Below are 23962 nucleotides of genomic sequence, written 5' to 3'. Positions count from 1 at the left end.
GTATTTGTTATGGCAGCCCTAGCAATCTAATAAATTGTATTATTTTAAAGTTGGATCCCAACCAATACACATATCTAGGATAAAAATAGGTCAGGGAGAGACAGCCCCTCCCATGGCACTTAATCATCTTCTGCAGTGCAGTTTAGTCATTTATATGGATGTCTTTATTAGAATGGAAGCTTCTTGACATCAGGATGGTATCTTATTTTTATATCTCACACCACAGTTAACCCTCTGTCTTGCAACAACAGAGATGTGTCAAATAAATATTTAATGAATAATCTTAAATAATATTTTTCCTTACCATTTTAAAGGGATTTCACGTTCATTTATTTTTAGTTCATTTCTGCAAGAAGCAACTTTGTAGAGGAAAATACTGTATAGATTTTTAGATGTAAGCATGGCCATAAAATTTGATATTCATAAAAAAAACTAGTGCTGCCTCTGTTACGACTCCAACTACTACTGTTTCTAATTGCAGCTCTTTGAGCAAGCACTGTATTTTATCATTTATTGTGTCACTTAGTTTTCTTCCGAGCCCTGTGTGTTGCGTATTATTTTTCCATCTTAACATTTAGAAAATAGAGAGTCAGGAATATGCCTCAATTCTCATAGTTAACTATTCAGAACCAGATCTGTCTTGCTGGTAACTTTTTCTTCTATCCTACATGGCCTTTTCTAGTTCATCATGTGAGCTCAAATTGTATTTTCAATACATTACATCCTTATAATGTAATGACATGATCAACAAATACTCATCCAAAATGAAAATAAGGTTGTTAAAGACAAGATAAATCTTGCTTTTCTGAAACGTAAAATCTCACACTGGAAGTGAATGAAATACAAATTTATTTAGAAACAATATTTTAGATGCTCAGTACTAATTTCCTCTTTGGTTTGACATTTAAATACTCAGAGTGAAAGTTGATCTTTGGAGTAAATTATTATCAGTTTGAAGGTGAACAAGTATTTCCACAATGCCTAGAGTAGGCCCAGAACCATAGCCTCTGAGGGACATCAAAAAGACCCTCTGTAAACTTTTTGGAAATTTAGGATTGTGCCATGGAGATAGGATTCAGATCTGAGGAATGTGAGACAAAGAATGCAATAGTACTTGATTAAGGGCCCCACTATCCAGTATTTCCAGAGGAGTCTTATCTACATCCCTGGCAGGTAGAAATAGTGTGGTCTGGGTTGTCTGCAAAGGGCATCTAAAGAAAATACAGGATTCTACTAGTTACTATGAGTACTATTCCAGTTTCTTTTATTAACCATTTACTGTTTTTATTTTATATGTTACATGTTTGTATATTATAGTACCTCATCATTTCAAAGCATCAGAATGAGACGGTAGACACTCTAGGTGGTTAATTTGCATCCTGCAGCTCTCAGATCAAATGTTAATTCTTCATGGAAGTTCTCCTTGTCCCATCTCTACCAGAACAAGGCCGGGTGTCTTATGTTCTTTCAGGATCTGTTTTTTTCCTTCCTACCATTTAAGCATGATTTGTACTGATACGTGAGGAAGTAAGCTAGAATATAAGTATATGAATCCTTATTCTATGTCTACCTCAGGCAGACTGTCTCACCAAATATCAATTCCCTCCTCTGAAAAAATCTCAATTAAAAAAATACCTACTTTTGGGTTTGTTGTGGATCACTTAGTATAGAACCTATTACTCAGTATAACTATTTATTTTAATTCTGAGTAAAGTTACATTATATACAGGAATGTATAGAACGTAAGTTAGGATGCCCTGTAACTGAAAAGGATAATGGGTGCTGTCATTGCTGTTGTTTTGAGGTGAAATTCACATCACATTAACCACTTTAAAGCAAACAGTTCAGTGGCATTTAGGACATTCACAGTTGTTTGTAGTTTACTCCTGTGTATTCTTCTAGGAGTTTTATGACTTTAGTTCTTGTATTTGGGTCATTAAGCTTTTCTGAATAAATTTTTACATATGGCGTGAGGGTAGGGGTCCAATTTAATCTTTTTTCTATGTGGGTATTCAGTTATCCTAGCATCATTTGATGAAGAGATTATTCTTTTTTTTTTGTTACTGTTTTTTAAAATCTACCTCTTTATTAAAAAGGTACACTAGTGAAGTGATAAACATCACTGAGTCAGGGGACACAATGTTTGGCATTACTGCTTATTGCTGTGTGACCTTGGGCAAGTCACTTAAACTTCCTAATGCTCAATTTTCTTATATATAAACTAATACAGAAATCAACTCTATAGCATTATTATATGAACATTTATTATATGTATAATTTATGTAAAGCACTTAGAAACTGATTCCTGACAGTGAGAGATCAGTTTTGGTAAGAATTACTATCCATTTCTTTTGAGGAATCACTATTTAGTAACAACTTAACCAAATTATAGTCCATCAGGCCTAGACTAATACTGCAATCCTTCCAAGGTAGGACTGGTGGATACAAATGAATTGAGGTAAATTAGAAAACATTAAGATTGAGTGGACATTTAACAGTACATCAGGGCATTGTGTATGCTATTTACTCCTTAAGATCAACCCCTATTTTATGGATAAGAAACCATAAGAGATTTAGAATGTTAAGTAACTTTTCCAAGATATCATTAATTCATGATTAAGTGGCAGAGGTGGGATTCAATTTCAGATCTGCCTTATTGGACAATCTGCTGCTTCACTGTGTTATGATGACTTTATGTTAACAAAAATACTTAAAAAACATAATTTGTCATCCTTTCTGGAATTTCATATAATTCTGTGGTAAGGAGAGATGAAAAGGGCATGTGTATGTGTGTGTATGTGACATTTATATGTGGTGTATAAAACATTATGTACTATCAGTTCTCTAAGGGAATGTTTTATGGTGATTTATATGCACTTTTGGTTAAACCTCAGACTATAGCATATTTGCAGTCATCTGTATTGCCTCATATAATCAATATTTATGATGCAAGTTTTAATATTTGACTCAATTTTTTAGTATATTGAATTGAAAGAAAGTATTTTAACAGCTAGTAAATTAAGATTTCTTTTTTATTCTTATTCCAGTATTTTTAATGGTATTGAGGAAAATTTTTGCAACCCATACATTTAGGTTTCTTTTGTGGTTCTCTTAGATGTAATAAAAGAACAGAATCGAGAGTTACGAGGTACACAGAGGGCTATAATCAGAGATCGAGCAGCTTTAGAGAAACAAGAAAAACAGCTGGTAAGTAGAACATTAAATTTCAGTTTAACTTTTCAAACAAATTTGGAAATTAGTGTTAGAATAATTAGCTAACTAGGAAAAAGACACTTGGCAGGTGGCAAGTGATTTACTTTACTAAGAAATTGGATTTAATGCCTTCCTGCATTCTCTACTTACCTTTGTTTATTGTGTCATTCTGCTGACTTTTACCAGGATTCTGTGTATTCTGATTATAAAATCAAATTATTCTTCAGTTTGTGAAAGTCATGAATGCCTGAGAAGAAATACTGCTCAAAATAGAGCCACCTTCTCAGTTAACAACAGAGATAAAACAATTGTGGAAAACAAGAGGGTTGTAAGAAAATAATTAACTCATAGGTGTCTACTTGATATTTTAACAATCATTGTGTCTGTGATAATGTACTTTTTTTAATAGACTGTCTTGCTTATCTTTAAATATTTTGTTGTTTTTAAATGTATGTTGCTTAAAATCTTTTTAAAAAAGCATGATTGAGTTATAATTGGCATGCAATAAACTACATACTTAAGGCATACAATTTCACATATTTTGACATGTGTATAAATTCGTGAAACCTCTACCGGAGTCAAGTTACAGAACATATCCATCATTCTGAAAAGTTTCCTCCCTCTTTTTGTTATCTCTCCTATCTATTCTTCCCTGTCTCCATTGTCCCCAGTTAGGTAAACACTGATCTGTCACTGTAGTTTAGTTTACATTATCTAGAATTTATATGAATGGAATCATAAACTAAGAAGTCTTTTCTTATATGGTTTCTTTGACTTATAATTATTTTGAGATTTGTCAGTGTTACATGTGTCAGTATTAATTCCTGTTTATTGATGAATGTTTATTCCATCGTATGGATATTCCACAATTTGCTTATCTGTTCACCAGACAATGGACATTGGGTTATTTCAAAGTTTTGGCTATTTTGAATCAGATTGTTATAAACATTCATTTGAAGTCTTTGTGTGTGCATATGTTTTCATTTCTCTTGGGTATATTCCCAGGAGTGGGATTGCTGGACTATAGGATAAATTGTACGTTTAGCTGTGTAAAAAAACTACTAAATAGTTTTGCAAAATGTCTGTAATGTTTCCTGATCCCACCAATGAGAGTAAAGTTGTTACAAACCCTGGCCAATAGTGGGAGTTGACAGTCTTTCTACTTGTAGTCGGTCTAGTGGTGTGTCATAGATTGTCATTTTAAATTGCGTTTCTCTAATTGCCAGTGATTTCAGCATCTTTTCATGTGCCTGTTTGCTGTTTACATATGTTTTTGCCAAAATTTCTTCTGAAATATTTTACCGATTTTTTAAAATCGTTTTTTATTTGTGAGTTCTTTTTATATTCTGTATACAAGAACTTTATTAAATGTATGTTTTGCAGATATTTTCTCTAGTTCTTGCCCTTGTCTTTTATTTTCCTAGTAGCATCTTAGATGGAACAGAAGATTTTTATGTTGATGAAGTGCAACTTATTATTTTCTTCTATGATTAGTACTCTTAGTGTCCTAAGGAATCTTTCCCTAACCCAGAGTAACTAATGTTTTCTCTTACATTTTCTTCCAGAAGCACTGTACCTTTAGTTCCTAAATTTAGGACTGTGAACTGTCTTGAATTAAGCTTCACTATGTTCTCAGGTAAAGGTAAAGGTTCTTTCCATGCATATGAAAGTTAACTTGTTCCAACATCATATGATGATATCTTTCCCTATTTAAATACCTGTCATCTTTGTGGAAAATGAGTTATCCAAATACATTTGAGCCTCAGTCTGGGCTCTGTGCTTTGTCACTGACCTATAACTATTCTCAAGCTAATAGCACATTGTTTTTATTACTATAGGTTTATAGTAAGCCTTAAAGTTATATAGTGTTAACCTTTGAACCTTGTACTTCTTTTTTTCAAATTGTTTTGGCTATTATAGGTGCTTTGCATGCCCATATGAACTTTGAATAAACTTGTCAATTTCTACAAAGAAAGATCAGATTTTCCTTGGGATTACACTGAACTTGTAGACCAGTTTGGGAAGAATTGATAACAAAGTTGTCTCAAAATCCATGAACATGCTATATCTCCATTTATTCAAACCTTTAATTTTTCTCAGCAGTATTTGTACTTGTAATTATATGGATGTTGCATTTCTTTCATCAGATTTATCCCTATTTCATATTTCTGATGATAGATTTTTTTTTTTTTGCTGGTTAGTTTCTTTCTTTTTTTATTAAGGTATCATTGATATACAATCTTATGCTCAGGTTTCACATGAGCAACATTGTGCTTACTACATTCCCCCCTATTATCAAGTCCCCACCACATACCCCATTGCAGTCACTGTCCATCAGCATAGTAAGATGCTGTAGAATCACTACTTGTCTTCTCTGTGCTATACTTCCTTCCCTGTGCCCCACCCTATATTATGTGCACTAATAGTAAAACCTCTTAATGCCCTTATCCTTCCCTTCCCACCCACCCACCACAGTCCCTTTCCCTTTGCTAATCCTTAGTCTTTTCTTGGATTCTGTTAGTCTGCTGCCGTTTTGTTCCTTCAGTTTTTGCTTTATTTTTATACTCCACAGATGAGTGAAATCATTTTGTACTTGGCTTTCTCCGCCTGGCTTATTTTACCGATCATAATACCCTCTAGCTCCATCCATGTTTTTGCAAATGGTAGGATTTACTTTCTTCTTATGCTGAATAATATTCCACTGTGTGTATGTAACACATCTTCTTTATCCATTCATCTACTGATGGACAATTAGGTTACTTCCATTTCTTAGCTATTGTAAACACTGCTGACATAAACATAGAGGTGCATGTGTCTTTTTGAATCGGTGATCCTGTTTGCTTAGGATAAATAACTGGGAGTGGAATTCCTGGGTCAAATGGTATTTTTATTTTTAGTTTTTTGAGGAACCTCCATATTGCTTTTCACAATGGTTGAACTAATTTACATTACCACCAGCAGTGTAGGAGCGTTCCCCTTTCTCCACATCTTCGCCAGCATTTGTTGTTGTTTGTCTTTTGGATGTTGGCCATCCTAACTGGTGTGAGGTAATATCGCATTGTGGTTTTAATTTGCATTTCTCTGATGATTAGTGATGTGGAACATCTTTATATGTGCCTGTTGGCCATCTGAATTTCTTCTTTGGAGAAGTGTCCGTTTAGATTCTCTGTTGAGTTATTTGCGTTATGGGTGTTGAGGCACATGAGCTCTTTTATATATTTTGGATGTCAGCCCCTTATTGGATATGTCATTTATGAATATATTCCCCCCTACTATAAGATGCCATTTTTTTCTACTGATGGTGTCCTTTGCTGTACAGAAGCTTTTTAGTTTGATGTAGTCCCACTTGTTCATTTTTGCTTTTGTTTTCCTTGCCCGGGGAGATATGTTCATGAAAAAGTTGCTTGTGTTTAAATTCAAAAGAGTTTTGCCTATGTTTTCTTCTGAGAGTTTTATGGTTTCATGACTTACATTCAGGTCTTTGATCCATTTCGAGTTTACTTTTGTGTATGGAGTTAGACAGTAATCCAGTTTCATTCTCTTACATGTAGCTGTCCAGTTTTGCCAACACCAGCTGTTGAAGAGGCTGTCATTTCCCCATTGTATATCTGTGGCTCCTTTATCATATATTAATTGGCAATGTATGTGTGGGTTTATATCTGTACTCTCTATTCTATTCCATTGATCTATGGCTCTGTTCTTGTGCCAGTACCAAATTGTCTTGATTACTGTGGCTTTGTAGTAGAGCTTGAAGTTGGGGAGTATAATCCCCCAGCTTTGTTCTTCCTTCTCATGATTGCTTTGGGTCTTTTGTGGTTCCATATGAATTTTAGAATATTCTAGTTCATTGGAGAATGCTGTCCATATTTTGATAGGGATTGCATTGAATCTGTGTATTGCTTTAGGCAGGATGGCCATTTTGATAATATTAATTCTTCTTACCCAAGAGCATAGATATATTTCCATTTATTAGTGTCCTCTTCAATTTCTCTCAAGAGTGTCTTTTAGTTTTCAGGGTATATGTCTTTCACTTCCTTGGTTATATTTATTCCTAGGTATTTTATTCTTTTTGATGTAATTGTGAATGGAATTGTTTTCCTGATTTCTCTTTCTGCTAGTTTATCGTTAATGTATAGGAATGCAACAGATTTCTGTGTATTAATTTTGCATCGTGCAACTTTGCTCAATTCAGATATTAGTTCTAGTAGTTTTGGAGTGGATTCTTTAGGATTTTTTATTTACAATGTCATGTCATCTGCAAACAGTGACAGTTTAACTTCTTCCTTACCAATCTGGATGCTGTTTATTTCTTGTGTTGTCTGATTGTGATGGCAGGACCTGCAGTACTATGTTGAATAAAAGTGGAGAGAGTGGACATCCTTGTCTTTTTCTTGATCTTAGAGAAAAAGCTTTCAGCTTTTCACTTTTAAATAGGCTGTTGACTGTGGGTTTGTCATATATGGCCTTTATTATGTTGAGGTACTTGCCATCTGTACACCTTTGTTCAGAGTTTTTATTAAGAATGGGTGTGGAATTTTGTCAGATCCTTTTTCAGCTTCTATGGAGATGATCATGTGATTTTTGTCTTTCTTTTTATTGATATAGTGGATGATGTTGATGGATTTTTGAATGTTGTACCATCCTTGCATCCCTGGGATGAATCCATTTTGATCATGATATACGATCCTCTTGATGTAATTTTGAATTCAGTTTACTAATATTTTATTGAGTATTTTTGCATCTATGTTCATCAGGGATATTGGTCTGTAGCTTTATTTTTTTGTTGTGTCTTTGCCTGGTTTTGCTATTAGAGTGATGCTGGCCTCATAGAATGAGTTTGGAAGTATTACCTCCTTTTCTACTTTTTGGAAAACTTTAAGCAGGGTGGGTGTTGGATCTTCATTAAATGTTTGGTAATATTCAGCGGTGAAGCCATCTGGTACGAAGATTTTGTTCTTGGTTAGTTTTTTGATTACCAGTTCAATTTCATTGCTGGTATTTGGTCTGTTCAAATTTTCTGTTTCTGCCTGGGTTGTCAGTCTTAGAAGGTTGTGTTTTTCTAGAAAGTTGTCCATTTCTTCTAGGTTATCCAGTTTGTTGACATATAAGTATTCTCTAATAATTCTTTGTACTTCTTTGGTGTCTGTAGTGATTTTTTCCTCTCTCATTTCTGATTCTGTTTATGTATATATAGTCTCCTTTCTGTTAATAAGTCTGGCTAGGGGTTTATCTATTTCATTTATTTTCTCAAAGAAACAGCTCTTGGTTTCATTAATTCTTTCTATTGTTTTATTCTTCTCAATTTATTACTTCTGTGATCTTTATTATGTCCTTCCTTCTACTGACTTTGGGCCTCATTTGTTCTTCTTTTTCCACTATCATTCATTGTGAATTTAGACTGTTCATATGAAATTGTTCTTCCTTCTTTAAATAGGCCTGAGTTGCTATGTACTTTCCTCTTAGAACTGCCTTTGCTGCATCCTGCATAAATTGGGACACTGAGCTGTTATCTTCATATGTCTCCATGTATTGCTTTATCTCTTTTAATTTGGTCATTGATCCTTTGATTATTTTGGAGCATGTTGTTAAGCCTCCATGTGTTTTATGAGCCTTTTGTTTTCTTTGTACAATTTATTTCTAGTTTCATACCTTTGTGATCTGAGAAGTTGGTTGGTACAATTTCAATCTTTTTTAATTTGCTGAGGTTCTTTTTGTGGCCTAGTATGTGATCTATTCTGGAAAATGTTCCATGTGCACTTGAGAGAAATGTGTGTCCTGTTGCTTTTGGGTGGAATGTTCAATAGGTGTCTGTTAGGTCCATCTGCTCTAATGTGTTATTCAGTGCCTCTGTCTCCTCACTTATTTTCTGTCTGGTTAGTCTGTCTTTTGGAGTGAGTGGTGTGTTGAAGTCTCCTAAAATAAATGCATTGCATTCTATTTACCATTTAATTCTGTTAGTATTTGTTGTATATATTTGGGTGCTCCTATTTCATGTACATACTTATTTATAATGGTTATATTCTCTTGTTGGACTGATCCCGTTATTTTTGTCTAATTTCCTTCTTTGTCTCATGTTACTTTGTATTGAAATCTATTTTATCTGATACAAGTATTGCAACTCCTGCTTTTTTAATCCTTATTGTTTGCATGAAATATCTTTTTCCATCCCTTCACTTTTAGTCTGTGTATGTCTCTGGGTTTGAAGTGAGTCTCTTGTGGGCAGCATAAAGATGGGTCTTTCTACCACTAAGTTTTTTCATGTTCTTGAAAAATCCTCAGCTGCCTATAAAACCCCCTAGACAATGCACCACTACAGACTCTCTTGTCCCCTCCTGGAGTGAGCTGGGAGCTCTATTCTCTCACTTTATCTCTAAATAAAAGCCTGTACCTTGCTCTCCTAAAAAAAAAGGATGGGTCTTTCTGTTTTATCCATTCTGTAACCCTGTGTCTTTTGATTGTTGCATTCAGTCCATTTACATTTAGGGTGATTGTTGAAAGATATGTACTTATTGCCATTGCAGGCTTTGGATTCATGGTTACCAAAGGTTCAAGGGAAGCTTCTTTACTGTCTAACAGTCTAACTTAACTCACTTATTACACTATTATAAGCATAATCTGAAGATTCTTTTTTCCTCTCCTTTTTTTTCCTCCTTCACTCTTTATAAGTTGGCTGTCATATTCTGTACTCTTTGTGTAACCCTTTACTGACTTTGTGAGTAGCTTATTTAATTCTGCCTTTGGTTAGTATTTAATTAATCTACTTCCTTTACTGTGGTTTTACTTTCTCTGGTGACAGCTATTTAGCCTTAGGAGCACTTCTATCTAGAGCAGTCCCTTTAAAATGCACTGTAGAGATGGTTTGTGGGAAGTAAATTCCCCCAACTTTTGCTTATCTGGGAATTGTTTATTCCCTCTTTCAAATTTAAATGATAATCTTGCTGGGTAGAGTATTCTTAGTTCTAGGCCCTTCTTTTTCATTGCATTGAATTTATTATGCCACTCCATTTCTGGCCTGTAAGGTTTCTGCTGAGAAGTCTGATGATAACCTGATGGGTTTTCCTTTTTAGGTGATCTTTTTTCTCTCTCTGGCTTCTTTTAATGCTCTGTCCTTGTCCTTGATCTTGGCCATTTTGATTATTATATGTATTGCTCTTGTGTTCCTTCAGTCCCTTGTGTTGGGAGTTCTGTGCACTTCCTTGGCCTGAGAGACTGTTTCCTTCCTATGAGTGGGGAAGTTTTCAGCAATTGCCTCCTCAAAGACACTTTCTATCCCTTTTTCTCTCTTCTTCTTCTGGTACCCTTATAATTTGAATATTGTTCTGTTTGGGTTGGTCACAGTTCTCTTAATATTCTTTAAATCCTAGAGATCCTTTTTTCTCTCTGTGCCTCAGTTTCTTTGTATTCCTCTTCTCTAATTTCTATTCCATTTACCATCTCCTCTATCTTATCTAATCTGCTTTTAAATCCCTCCATTGTTTGTTTCATTTCAGCTACTGTATTTTTTAATGTGTCTGTCTCCCTCCTGAATTCATCTCTTAGCTCTTGAATATTTATCTGTAGCTCCATTAGCGTGCTTATGACTTTTATTTTGAATTTTTTTTTTTTCAGGGAGATTGGTGATTTCAGTCTCACTGAGCCCTCTTTTTGGTGTTTGAGGCATTTGGGATTGAACAATTCCTTTGCCTTTTTCATAATCCTATTGGACAGTGAGAAATATTAGGTTTGTATAGGCAGCACCCTCTAGTGTTCAGAAGCTCTGCTCTTTGGAGCTGCCCAATACCTGGAGCAATGGCAGTGGTTGCAGGCGAGTGTCACCGGTGCCTGCTGGGAGGACAAAGCTGTTTTACACTTCCTGGCTGCTGTGTCTGCCTCTGCTGTGAGGGTCTGTTAGCTGCCTGCATTGAGAAAAGCCTCTGCATTGAGCTGTGTAGTTGCTGTAGGTGGGGTTGCCCTCTGACTGGTCTAGAGCAATGGTGGGGACAGCGGGTTTGTGTGCAGGTGCTGGCAGGGAGGAAGGAGTAGCAGGCTACTTATTGCAGTGAGAGGCCTCAGGGATGCATGGCTAGCCAGTGGGATGGAGCACCTAAAGCTCCTGAAAGTTCTCAGCCTGCTGGGATGAGTGTGCTGGGATGATTTTATCCACCTATTCCTTCTCCTAAATGCTTGCCCCTTTAGCAGCCTTCTCACTGTTGGGAAGTATTTCAAAGCACCTGTATTTCCTTGTCCTAGGGCAGCTGGTTGTGGAGCCTCTTCACAGTCTCAGTCTCTGACTTTTGTTTTCACCCCCTCTAATCTTCAGAGTACTATGAAAGGTGGGTTTGTGCTCCTGAAGTAGATTTCTAGGGCTGGGTATTTAGCAGTCCTGTGCTTCTACTCCCTCCCCACTCTAATTCTCTTCCTCCCACTGGTGAGCTGGGGTTGGAGGAGTGCTCAGGTCCCACTGGGTTGTGGCTTTTTTACTTTACCCTTTACTGTGAGATGTTCTCTTCTCCTAGCTGTAGACTGGCTGGTACAATCTTACGTCTCATCACTCTTTTAGGAATAGTTACATTTGCTGTATTTTCATAACGTGTGTGGTTTTGGGAGGAGATTTCTGCCTCACTTCTCACAACACCATCATTTCACCTCATGGATGCTAAATATTTTTAAAACCAACTCAATTTCTGATTTTTTGTTGCTGGTTTAAGAAATATGTTAATTTTTGTGTATTGATCTTGAATGTGAAACCTTCCTAAGTCACATAATTCTAGGTAGCCATTTTGTAGACTTTGTTAGATTTCTACATAGACAGTCAAGTCTTCTGTGAATAAATAAAATTTGTCATCTTCCTTTCCACTGGGATGCCCTTTTCCCCCTTTTTCTTATTTACCACACTGGCTAGCACTTCCAATGTTAAATAGAAGTGGTGATAGCAGACATCATCTTTTTACTGATTTTAGGGGAAAACATTTAGTTTTTCCCATTAAGTATATTAACTGTAGGCTTTTTTTACATCTATTGAGATGACGATCATGTAGTTTTTCTTCTTTAGTTTGTTAATGAAATGAATTATACTGATTGATTTTCCAAAGTTGAATCAAGTTTTGCTCCTGAGATAAACTCCATTCGTTTTGACATCCAATTAACACTGACCTCCTTAAAGTATGAGTTGGCAAATGTCCCTTACTCTTTACTGGAAGGGCTTGTGTATGTCCTCCTTAAGTGTTTGATTCATTAGTAAAGCCATTGAGAGTGAAGTTTTCTTTGTGGTTAGGTTTTTAAACTACAACTTCATTTTTAAAAACATAGATACAGAATGGATCAGGTTATCTTTGTTTTTGAATGAGCTTTGGTAGTTAGCATCCATGAGATAATTTGTCCATTTCTACTAAATTTTAAAATGTAATGGCCATTGTTCATAATATTTTATATTGTCCTTTAACATCTTTAGGATATGAAGTAATGCTCCCCTTTGCATTCCCAGGATTTGTAATTTGTGTGTTCTTTCTGTCTTGTTTTTTTCTCCTTATGTGGCTAGCCAATCATTCATCAATTTTATCAAAAAAAGTTTGATTTTGTTAATTTTCTTAGTATTTTTCTTCTCTTTATAGATTTATTGTTTATTTTCTGCCTTTTGTTTACTTTGTTTTATTTGAACTTTTTTCTACTTTCTCATTTTGAAGCTTGAGATTTTTTATAAGCATTAATGCTATAAATTTCCCTCTAAGAACTTTAACTGCAGCCCACACATTTAGATATGTTGCATTTTTCATTTTATTAAATTCAAAATATTATCTTATTTTCCTTTGATTTCTTTTCTTTAGTCTATGACTTATTTAGAACCATATTGTTTAATTCTGCTTATTTGTGATTTTCCTTCCTTATCCTTACTGATATGTACTTTCTTTCATTATGATTAGAGAACATACTTCACATTATTCCAGTTCTCTTAAACGTACTGAGCTTTGTTTCCTGATGCAGAATATATATTGGTGGGTTTTTTTTAGTATACATTTCTAAAGAATGAGTATTTCGCTGTTGGTGATGGAGTTTTCTGTAAATGTTAAGTCATAGTATTTTTTGTAAATATTATTATAGATTATCTGTCCACTTGTGTTAACAATTAATAGAAATACACCTGAGAGGCATTGTTGATAACCCTCATGCTAATTGTGTATTTGTCTATTGTCTGTTTCTCCTTTTGAGTCTGTCAGTTGTGCTTCATGTATTTCTAAGTACTGTTATTAATACATACACATTTAGGTTTCTTATGACATCTTTATGTATTGATTTCCTTTATCATTATAAAAAGCCCTCTTTTTTTCTGGTAATATTCCTTGTTCTTAGGTTTTCCTGACTTGATGTTAATGTAGCCACTCCAGATTTTAATATGTATTTATGTAGAAAATATTTTCTACTTTTTTATTTAGCTTTGTTTTTATAATTAAAGTTAATTTCTTGAATTAGTGTATTGTTGGGTTACGTTCTTAATCTTATTTGAAAACCTGCCTTTTATTGAGGTGTTAAATGGACCTTTTCACATAATTGTCTGTATTCTTAGCTTTAAATCTACTACTGTACTCTTTTTTGCTATGTTCCACCAACTCTGTTTTTTCCTTCTGTCTACTTTTGGGTTGAGGTTTTTTTCAATTCTCTTATGGGCTCTATGTGAATAGTGCTTTATAGCCTTGTATTTGTGGATGAAGGTACTACTAGTTCTTTCTTTCTCATGTAAACATGTGGAATGAATTAACCTCTCAAATTACTCTTTCTTCTGTGACTTTGTGACAGCCTCTCTCTTCACAATCAGGGAGAAAAGGGTGTCTTAAATATATTTGGTCTATTCTTCTGAAATTGAAATCAGAGAGGATTACCTCTCAGAGATTTTCTTTCTTTCTTTTGTTTCCTTCCTTAGGAATTAGAAATTAAGAAAATGGCCAAGATTGGTAATAAAGAAGCTTGCAGAGTTTTAGCCAAACAGCTTGTACATCTACGGAAACAGAAAACAAGAACTTTTGCTGTAAGTTCAAAGGTCACTTCTATGTCGACACAAACAAAAGTGATGAATTCCCAAATGAAGATGGCTGGAGCAATGTGTACTACAGCAAAAGTAAGTGGGAGCCTTTATATCCATAGGCTCATAGTTTTATCTAAGATATTTAAATGTCAATGTTCAAATCAGATTTAAAAGCACCTCCTGATAAGTGGTACAGAATTTGCACATAATATTTAGTAAAATGAGTTTTAATATTGGATGATCCAGATAACTGATTCTAAATTCTTTACTGATTTGTTTTAATGCAAAATTTCTTATTTTAAGGTATTTCAGTTGTCCCAAGATCACATGTAGGTTTTGAATGTTTTCAATTGATTTAAAATAGTGTTTGCTTTTTTTCCCCCTTAAATTGTCAGAAGATTTTTTGGCTTCTTATTTTATTAAGCTAAAAGTTTTGATTACTTTTGAGTAATAATTTCCTCTTGATTCATTTTCATGTATGTGTCAGAAGGACACAATCAGAAGGATTTGTCAGTTAATTTTATCATGAAATCATGTTTACCTTACAGTCTTCATATAAGAAGTAATGTTTTTATTATAGAGTTTAAATGACTGAGCCTTTTAATCTTAATAAATACTGAACTCCTTGATAAATACGAAGTACTGTGAGGAATAAGAAATTGAGGGCAAAGGCTCTATTCTCACAGGTCTTACACTTTAGTTGGGGTTGGGGAGTGGTTAAGATATGTCTTAAAAGGAAACTACCCACTATTCATCAGTCTGTGCAGCTCTTCAGTGAACTGCACAGATCTTTGAATAGAATTATCTGAAAGACTTAGAGAAGACCTAGGTGTTAAAAATACCGCTAGGTGTTAGATGCAGGGAAGGAGTATGAATATAAAGACCAAAAGGGAGAAAAGCCACAGAGGAGATAAAGTATGAGAGTCATATCAGGAAAAAGATATATACTGTGGATTCTCATTATTTTTAGTAGTTAAGGTCTATAAAATTGGAAACAATGGATTAATTTATATCAAAACATTGCTCCTAGGGAAAATAACAGTTAGGTTCCTGTGAATCTTTGGTTATAACATTTTTTTCCACCAGTCTATACCTATTCTTGTTTTATATGTGTTTCCATATTTAAAAGATACCATATTTAGTATATATTATGATTCATTAGCATTGAGGTCATCGTCAATAGAACTGTAACTGATGCCTGAATAAAGCTTATCTAATAAATGTATTTTCTCTGCAAGCATACCACAGCTTTCTTGCACTTAGGAGCACTAAACGACACTTCACTACCATCCTTGGGGCCATTTTAAATGGCAAAATCATCCACAAAAGTGTGGTGCTAAGTAGAGTACAAAAAGGACACTTGTTTACAGTATGAGAGCTGACACAAGAAGGTAGTGTCACCTTGTTTTAATTTTAGCTAGAAAGTGCATGTTGGGGTGATTCAAATTTTTTGTTGTTCTGCACATGTCCATAAATGAGCACAAAAGCACTGCAAGTATTGAATTGAGGTTGCAAGTGTACTTTAGGGAGTAGGCAAATTCACAGATAGGGAATACAAAAATTATGAGGATCTATGAGAATAGAATTTGTGCATTTTGGTTACAATAAGTAGTGACACGTGTTCTTTAAAAAATTAGAGAGTTTCAATATCAATTTTGTTCTGTCAGCTTGCTCTTGATGGATCCTAGTCCTTTCTTTTACAGTGGAAAATACACAGGTAAGGGCAAAAATTTTTGTTTTCCTTTTTTTTTATAAATGAAACACTCATATTTGGAAAAAGATCATATGTGATGATCACATGCTTGGGCTGGATTACTTTTCAGTAATGTTGAGGGGGAGAACTATCCATTTTGCAATCCAATGGTAGACTAGGAAAGATACCTAACATGGTCCTACCACACAGAGATGTCTGTATTGGAATTTTCACTTATATTTCTTAGAAATGTGTTGATTCAGCAAATATTTATTTAGATCCAATTTGTGGGAGCTACAAGTCATGGGGACGAAGTAGAAAGCAAAACCACTCAAAAACTTAACTGTGATAGATTATAGTCTATTTAAAAATAGCTCATTTGAGAAGTAATTTAGTGTAGTTACTAGGACTGTAGGTTCTGGAGCCAGATTACTTAGAAATAGCTACTAAGCTACTTCGTAGTAGCTGTGTGACCTTTTGGCAATTATTTCACCTTTCTGTGCCTTCATTCTCCATTTGTAATATAGGGAAACTGGTAGGACCTTGCACATAAAGATTTTTCAGGTTTAAATATCATTTAGTTTTAAATATATAAATTTTTTGGAACAATGTCTGATGCACATTAAATTATATAGGCATTAACTGTCCTATTATCATTACAATCATTGTTGATAGTAGTATTAGTTACAATAATATAAGTTGCAAGTAAAGTAATACAGTTTACAACAATAAATATAAAATGCCATCTATAGCGAGTAGGATTTATCAGGGGTACCTATTTTAATTTGGGATGTTAGGGATTAATTCCTTAGGAAAGTGGTATTAACTGAAATTTGAAATGTTGATAGTGAAAGCAAATGGAGATCATTCTAGGTGAGGAATGGTATGCAAGGGTCCTGTGGCAGGAGAGAGCATTTAAAGAAATAATCGGTGTGGTTGGAGGCCAGTTATGCAAAATGAAACTGACTTTTAAGCAGAGTTCAATTGATGTTTGGTCTTATAGACCAATTGTAGAATTTAGATTTTAATACTTAGAGCAAAGGAAAGCCATTGGAGAGTCAGCAATGTGTGGGTTGGTGGGGGTTAGAGGGGAATGTGGCGTCATACTTAAAGATTATTTGACTGCAGCATTGCAGAGAGATAGAGAAAAGACTGTTTACTTTGTATCTTTGAAGTCAGTATGTTTTATATTGTGTAGGGTTTTTTAATACTGAATTAACTATGCATAATGTGTGTGTGTGTGTGTGTGTGTGTGTGTGTGTGTGTGTGTGTGTGTGTATAAAAAATAAGTGTTTTGGCCATAGATAGCAGTAATCTGTTTTAATAAAGTAAGAAGTTGTGTATATAAAATGTAAGAGATTTTTTTCCAGTTTTGTAAAACTCAGTATTAATTTCTTTAAACCATAGTTTAACATGTATTAATGGATTTAGTATGTATGCTAATGTATCTTTTTAAATTTGACATTAAAAGTTTAATGAAACATTTTGTAAAATTTAAACTAAATATATATTTTTAATTTAGATATTGCCCGCTTTGCCACATAATAGGCAAATGCAGTTTTCTCATTTGAATAGCAATGGATTTTATGTTGACAGTGTTTTTTATTGCATAATATTTTGCCTACTGTTCAGATTAAGTTTTTCATACTGGTCTTTATTATATAGATGTTAAGCAGATGGTTTCCAAATGAGTATTTCATTTTTCTCTAGAATACTTAACATTCTTATGTTTGATTATGGCAGGATCTGCATCCTTAGAAAGCCTGGCTTTAATTTGATGTGTTCCCTTTGGACTTATTCCATAGTAAAATGTTCATAATTATGTAGGTAACATGAATCTTTTCATATGTTTAAAGACAATGCAGGCAGTTAACAAGAAGATGGATCCACAAAAGACATTACAAACAATGCAGAATTTCCAGAAGGAAAACATGAAAATGGAAATGACTGAAGAAATGAGTAAGTTTAATAACATGTAGTAAAATGTATAGTTTTCTCATCTTTGAATTAGCCAAGTTTATTTACTAGCAGCCTACGGATAAATGTCTATATTGTAACTCCAGTGTGTATTTAAATTGTCAATGTACATGGCTCAAAATTCTACTGATGTTTCATGGAAAGAAAAATATAAAATATGTTAGGTTATATTGGCCCTTGAAGTTTTCTTTTATTAATTAGTGGACCAAAACCAATTTGAATAAAATAACTTCCTGGTTTAAATTAGGTAGTGTAGGAGTTGTGTTGATTTCTTCACACTATAGATGACCTTTTTGTATTCGAGTAGAAATAATGGAGGTCTTTTGTTTTTTATTTTTTTGCCCTCCAAAAGTTATTTAATATTTTTTCTTCTTTATGAAGAATTTGTACATTATAAATTCTTAAGTAAATTGATAAACATAATTATATGTTTCTTTATAAATTTTTTTTTCACTAAGATATTATTGATATACACTATTATGAAGGTTTCACATGAAAAAACAATGTGGTTGCTACATTTACCCATATTTTCAAGTCCCCACCCACACCCCATTGCAGTCACTGTCCACCAGTGTAGTAAGATGCCAGAGTCACTGTTTGCCTTCTCTGTGATACACTGTTTTCCTTGTGACCCCCCCCACACCATGTGTACTAAACATAATACCCCTTTATCCCCATCTCCCTCCCTCCCAACCCACCCTCCCATGTCTCTCCCCTTTGGTAACCACTAGTCCCTTCTTGGAGTCTCTGAGTCTGCTGCTATTTTGTTCCTTCAGTTTTGCTTCGTTGTTATACTCCACAAATAAGGGAAATCTTTTAGCACTTGTCTTTCTCCGCCTGGCTTATTTCACTGAGCATAATATCCTCCAGCTTGTTTCTTTATAAATTTATAAATTAATTGCATGTTGTTGTGGAAATATGGAAATTAAGGAACAAAGCATATAAAACATATCTATCATTACATTCCCTAGATGTAGTTACTGTTTATGTATGATTATTTTCTATGTCTTCCTGTATCTTTTGTTAGATCATGTTACACATGCAATTTTGAACCTTATTCTGTTTTTAAAAAACAAACATGGTATTATAAAATTAGTTTGTATTCATTAACTTAAATCTTTTCTGAAGTTTTTTTTTTTTTTCATGGCTTTAAGATTGCATACATTAAGAAAGGCAATACCAATCTTTATTTCACCGGAATAAATAAGTTAGCCTTTGCAGTGCCTTGGTCAACAATGAGTGATTACTTCCATGATAATGCCAAAACTAGCATCATTGTTTTGCAAAGATATTTTCTAATTGTTTTATAGCTATGTAGGGATTTGCCAGTTCAGCTCTGCATATCTGCTAGCATTTTAATTTGATATCATTTAGTGTGTAAAATAGTATCAAATTAAATTACCAGGATTCCTGAACTTTCCATTGTTCTAGTATTCTATTTCAGAATACCTGTTTTCCTTTTAGGATTTAATGATACTATATGTGACTCTTTGCTAGTTCAAAAAATTCCTTAGTTTGTGTCTTTTGAAAATATCATTTTTTTTTTGGAAACGTCATTGGTGAATTTTTAATGACTGAGAGAATTGTCATTTATATAATAATCATAGTATCTGACAATCTTATGTGGTTTCCAACATTGACACAAGCATGAGCAGATGTTACTTGAGGTATTAAGTTTTCCATTAAGCTGTCATGAAGACAGTCAATGAGCTTGTAGTTAAAACTCCTATCTATCAGTTACTTTCATTTGTATTTTAGTTATTTGCAAGTGAGTCTGAAAAATAGCAGTTAATGACAGTTATACCTTTTTTCTATATTCTAGGTTAATTTGTTAGCATTATTAGTATTTTCACCCAAAGATAAATTCACATCTTAAATGGATATATCGTTCTCTGATTAGAATTTACTGTACATTTTACAGTGTTGCTCCAAAATTTGTTCACCAAGATTTTTGGATGGAAACAAGATTTTTGAGAAATCTTTATTATATCTGATTAGTTCTGTTACATTCTTTCTGAAAGCATTCTTCTGTGTTAATCCCTGATTACACCTTTCTGATCTTTTTCATCTATCCCCTTCTTTTATTTTATTTCTGGAGCTACTTCTTCATTGAGTCCCTTATAAGCCCTGACCTGGACTCCCCATCTCCCTTATTACTTCACTATTATATGAGTATGACAACTGCTAAGTTATTTCTCCAGAAGCTTGCCTCTGAGCATGCCGATCAGATTCCTTTAGTGGCTTCTTGCTAACTACAAAATAAAAGTCTCCAGATCATAAATCAAAAATGATTTTCAGGTCGAGCCCCTTTATTTTTACAGTGAGCATATGAAGGCCCAGAGAGGTAACATGACTTCTCCCAAAAGTTACACAGGTACCAAATGGAAGAACTGAGATTAATTGAAGTCTTAGCATTTGCTATATTTCTTCAGAAGTGATATTCCATTTTATTTTGGATGTAAGCTTTTACATCCTTTCCCAAATTTACTTTATATTATTAAGCTGACAAGAAAAAAAAACCAGTCAAATCATACTCAAATAAATCAAAGATCTTAATCAGTATCAAGCATTATTAGTGATGTCAAGGATACAAGCAATTAAGATGCACATGCAAAACAGGTCGAGGGCCAGGACATCCCAATCACTTTTCTTCCCATAGCACAAGTTTCTTCCCAGACATAAGTGCTTTGACCCAGAATATTGGATAATGTGTCTAATGAGGATTGCTTATCTTATCATGTTAAAAGGAGCATTTAGATTATGAAACATCTTAAATTTCTACCTTGGATGGTCACCTACCCTTCTATGACATTTTCTAGGATATCATGATTCGTAAACCCATAGACTGTAGATATGTTTACTATAACAGGCCTAAACCAAAGACGTCCTGCCAAAGGCGTTCTATAAACAAGGCTTCTCTTGCCAGCAAATATTGATCTGTTTACCAGGAGCAGCATGGCTCCATGAAGTCAGACTAGGTTACTTATCTTTCCTCTGGGAGCATCCCCCAGTAGTCAGGAGAGTGGTCACAGGCCAGCTGCTTTATTTCCTTTCCTCCCAATCATTCTTCATTCGTGCACCTTAAATAATGACCAAATAGAAGAACTTACTCTTCCTTGTATGTATTCCTGTTGCCTTCTGTATCTTTGCTCATTCTGTTCTTTTTTGTTTTCTGATCACTTATCTTCACATTTACCACAATCTGTTTACTTTTTTCTGCTTAAGCATAAACTGTTGTCTTCTTAGGTTGTATTTGTACTGTATGCCAGGCACTTAGTTTTAAAGATAAGTAAGATGTAATCCTGACATGATGCCTTCTATACAGATGGCTTTCCATAAACATTTTGAGAAGGGGAGGGAGAAAAGAGGGCCATAGCAGTAACTATTGCAAAGTTAAATTAATTGTACATCATTCTTTGGACAAGTTTAATAAAATATTGAACCCTAAGCTTTGTTAGAATACTACCTACATCTTGAATGTGAATTTAAGAAAGCCGAAAATATAATTATAATTTTAGGTATAAAAAGAGTAAATTGTCTCCTAAGTATTTACAGAATATTTGATCCTTGCATATTCTTCCACAGTCAGGTTTAACAGCTACCAGCTCAATGGATACAATTTGTGGAGTCATATTTAAAAATTTAAGCCTGTAGCTCTGAATATCATATAGTTCTTATTTGAAAGTAGTTTCACAAAAAATGAGAGTAGACTTGGTTTATTATAGGATGATTTGTGTTGCAGTGAACATTATTCCATATTCAGTGCCTCAAAAATGTATTTATTGATGAACTTCATTGACATTTAACAGTTGACTTTTATAGTTTGTTGGCTCACTCAAGTCTGCCCTTCTGTAATACTCAAATATATGTACACATAGCTAGGCCTGCTCCTACAAATGTAAATACAACTTGAAATCTGTTTAAAAATAACTGCTTTGTCTCTCCGCTTCCCCTGCAAGTCAATGACACACTTGATGACATCTTTGATGGCTCTGATGATGAGGAAGAAAGTCAAGATATTGTGAATCAAGTTCTTGATGAAATTGGAATTGAAATCTCTGGAAAGGTATGAATGTCTTCCTTTTTCAGTTGGAAATAGTTCTATCACTTTTGACACTTAAAGTTGTCCTTTACTGTCATGTGATTTTTTTCATATTTGTTTGAAAGGTAAATTAAACTTCTTTGTACCATGTCCTTTATGTCTTTGCCCAAATGTTTGATAATGTACATTTCTCTTCTTTTCCTCTTTAATACAGATGGCCAAAGCTCCATCAGCTGCGCGCAGTTTGCCATCTGCCTCTACTTCAAAGGCTACAATCTCTGATGAAGAGATAGAACGGCAACTCAAAGCTTTAGGAGTAGATTAGTCAAAAAAACCATAAGATTTTGCTTACTTCCAGTTATTGGTATAAACCAAGCACAGTGCAGATTCCTTTTACAGAACAAACCTATTTTGCAAAAATGAAGACCATGAGTAGATAGTTGTTTGCTAACCCATGGCTATTTTGAATCTTTTACCAAAGAATGACAATGATGCAAAAATGGGAGCAGTTTAGATTTTAATTAGAACTATTTAAGACTGATGCTGTGTAAAAGTTGACCTCTTTCCTGCATGCCATAGAGAAATTATATTCATTACTTATTGTTATGTTCTAAATCTTTTTACACTGAATACAAAAATTTTGCTAATGCCACTAAGCACAAACTTAAAGAGACTTGTAAAAATATTAAAAATGTATCATTAATTCTGTATCTGTTGCTTGTTCTTTGTAAGTGATACATCTCATGACCATAGGCGGTTCAGCTGCCAAATTATTTTTAAATGATCTAAAAGAAGAGTGCTATTTAAATATCTGTCTTAAACAAAAATTGTCATGAGCTTTTCTTTTCTTTTTTTTTCCTTTAGGAGAACATTCTAGTTGGTAAGTTTATTACCTTTCAAAATGTACTTGGCACCTGCCTTAAGCAGCAAACATATTGTGTACATCTTAAAATTATTTTAATTGATGGAAAAAAAATTACATTTTCAAGTAAAATTAAGGCTTCTTATGAAAATTATCCAGGCTCTCTTTTGTAAAGCTTTTAAGAGTGCATTTGAATATAATTAGCAAAAATAGACACTGAGTTAATAACATTTTAAAGTAATAAAACAATATATTTTGTTTTTGCCCAAGAATTTCTTCCCAGAACAGAGGAGATTTTCTCCATATGAGTTGTAATTTAGTCTCTGTTTTTTGAACTGTATTAATGTATATTGAAGTCCCAAAGTTAAAGCCATCATTTTCAATTAAGTAACACTACTAAAAGACCTAAATTTTCAAAAAAAATTAGCATTTTTTCTTGATAAATAAACTACATTTTCAGAAATTACTGCTTAAATATGCATTAATGTACTAGCAGTATTTTTTAAGGTGAAGTTGCCATGGCATTTAATGTATGTATAGAAAGTGAATAAGGAAGTGGCAGATTAGTAAGATACAGAATTTAGAATTAGGTTAATTTTAGAAAATTATGTTGTAATATATGGGTTCCAGTATATCCCACCATAAAAATTCTATAGAGGAGATCAGACAGGTATAACCTGGGTAACTTGGGATGATGGACATTTTCGACTAATATTGACAATGTAAATATATTTTAGGACTAGTATACATGTGGCTTATGAATTGGTAGAAAGAATAAAAAGCTAAACTATATAGTTGATAATCCATAAACCATTTTATAGTACTGAAAGATAAGGTTTCATTATTGGTTGTATTAAATACAGTTTTCCTGAACATTAACGGGTCAAAACAATTTTCCTGGACTATGGAACATTAACCCAGAACTTGTTTTGATTCTTGGATGTACATAATAATGCCAACTAACTTTATTTACTTTCTTGTTTACATGTGGGGTCTTTTGTTTTTAAAATTATTTTGTTAAAAAAAATCCCAATAAAGATTTATTGCTGTTAATGCTTTATGTTTTCCCTTCTCTTTCACTCTGTTTTTGGTTTCTGTTGAAGTTAATATTTTTATGCATATCTGGTAATTTTTCAAAAGAGTGATTTTTTATTATTTTTCTAGATAGAAAATAAGATA

The 23962-nt window shown here is 33.7% G+C and overlaps 1 protein-coding gene across 1 annotated transcript in view; it reads left to right on the top strand.

Annotated features, from left to right (window-relative positions):
* The window catches only part of CHMP2B (charged multivesicular body protein 2B), a 40806-nt gene extending 16970 nt beyond the window's left edge, over positions 1-23836 (top strand). Inside the window, exons 2-6 of the mRNA XM_017669704.3 lie at positions 3116-3207; positions 14108-14302; positions 17759-17861; positions 21839-21945; positions 22136-23836. Of these exons, the coding sequence (XP_017525193.1) occupies positions 3116-3207; positions 14108-14302; positions 17759-17861; positions 21839-21945; positions 22136-22246 (608 nt within the window). The 3' untranslated portion in view covers positions 22247-23836. The remainder of the gene's footprint in view (positions 1-3115; positions 3208-14107; positions 14303-17758; positions 17862-21838; positions 21946-22135) is intronic.
* The last annotated feature ends 126 nt before the right edge of the window (positions 23837-23962 follow it).

Source organism: Manis javanica, chromosome 3 (assembly GCF_040802235.1).
Source record: "Manis javanica isolate MJ-LG chromosome 3, MJ_LKY, whole genome shotgun sequence".
Taxonomy (NCBI): domain Eukaryota; kingdom Metazoa; phylum Chordata; class Mammalia; order Pholidota; family Manidae; genus Manis; species Manis javanica.
Note: the sequence above shows the minus strand (reverse complement) of the source record. Positions and strands in the feature narration are given on the sequence as shown.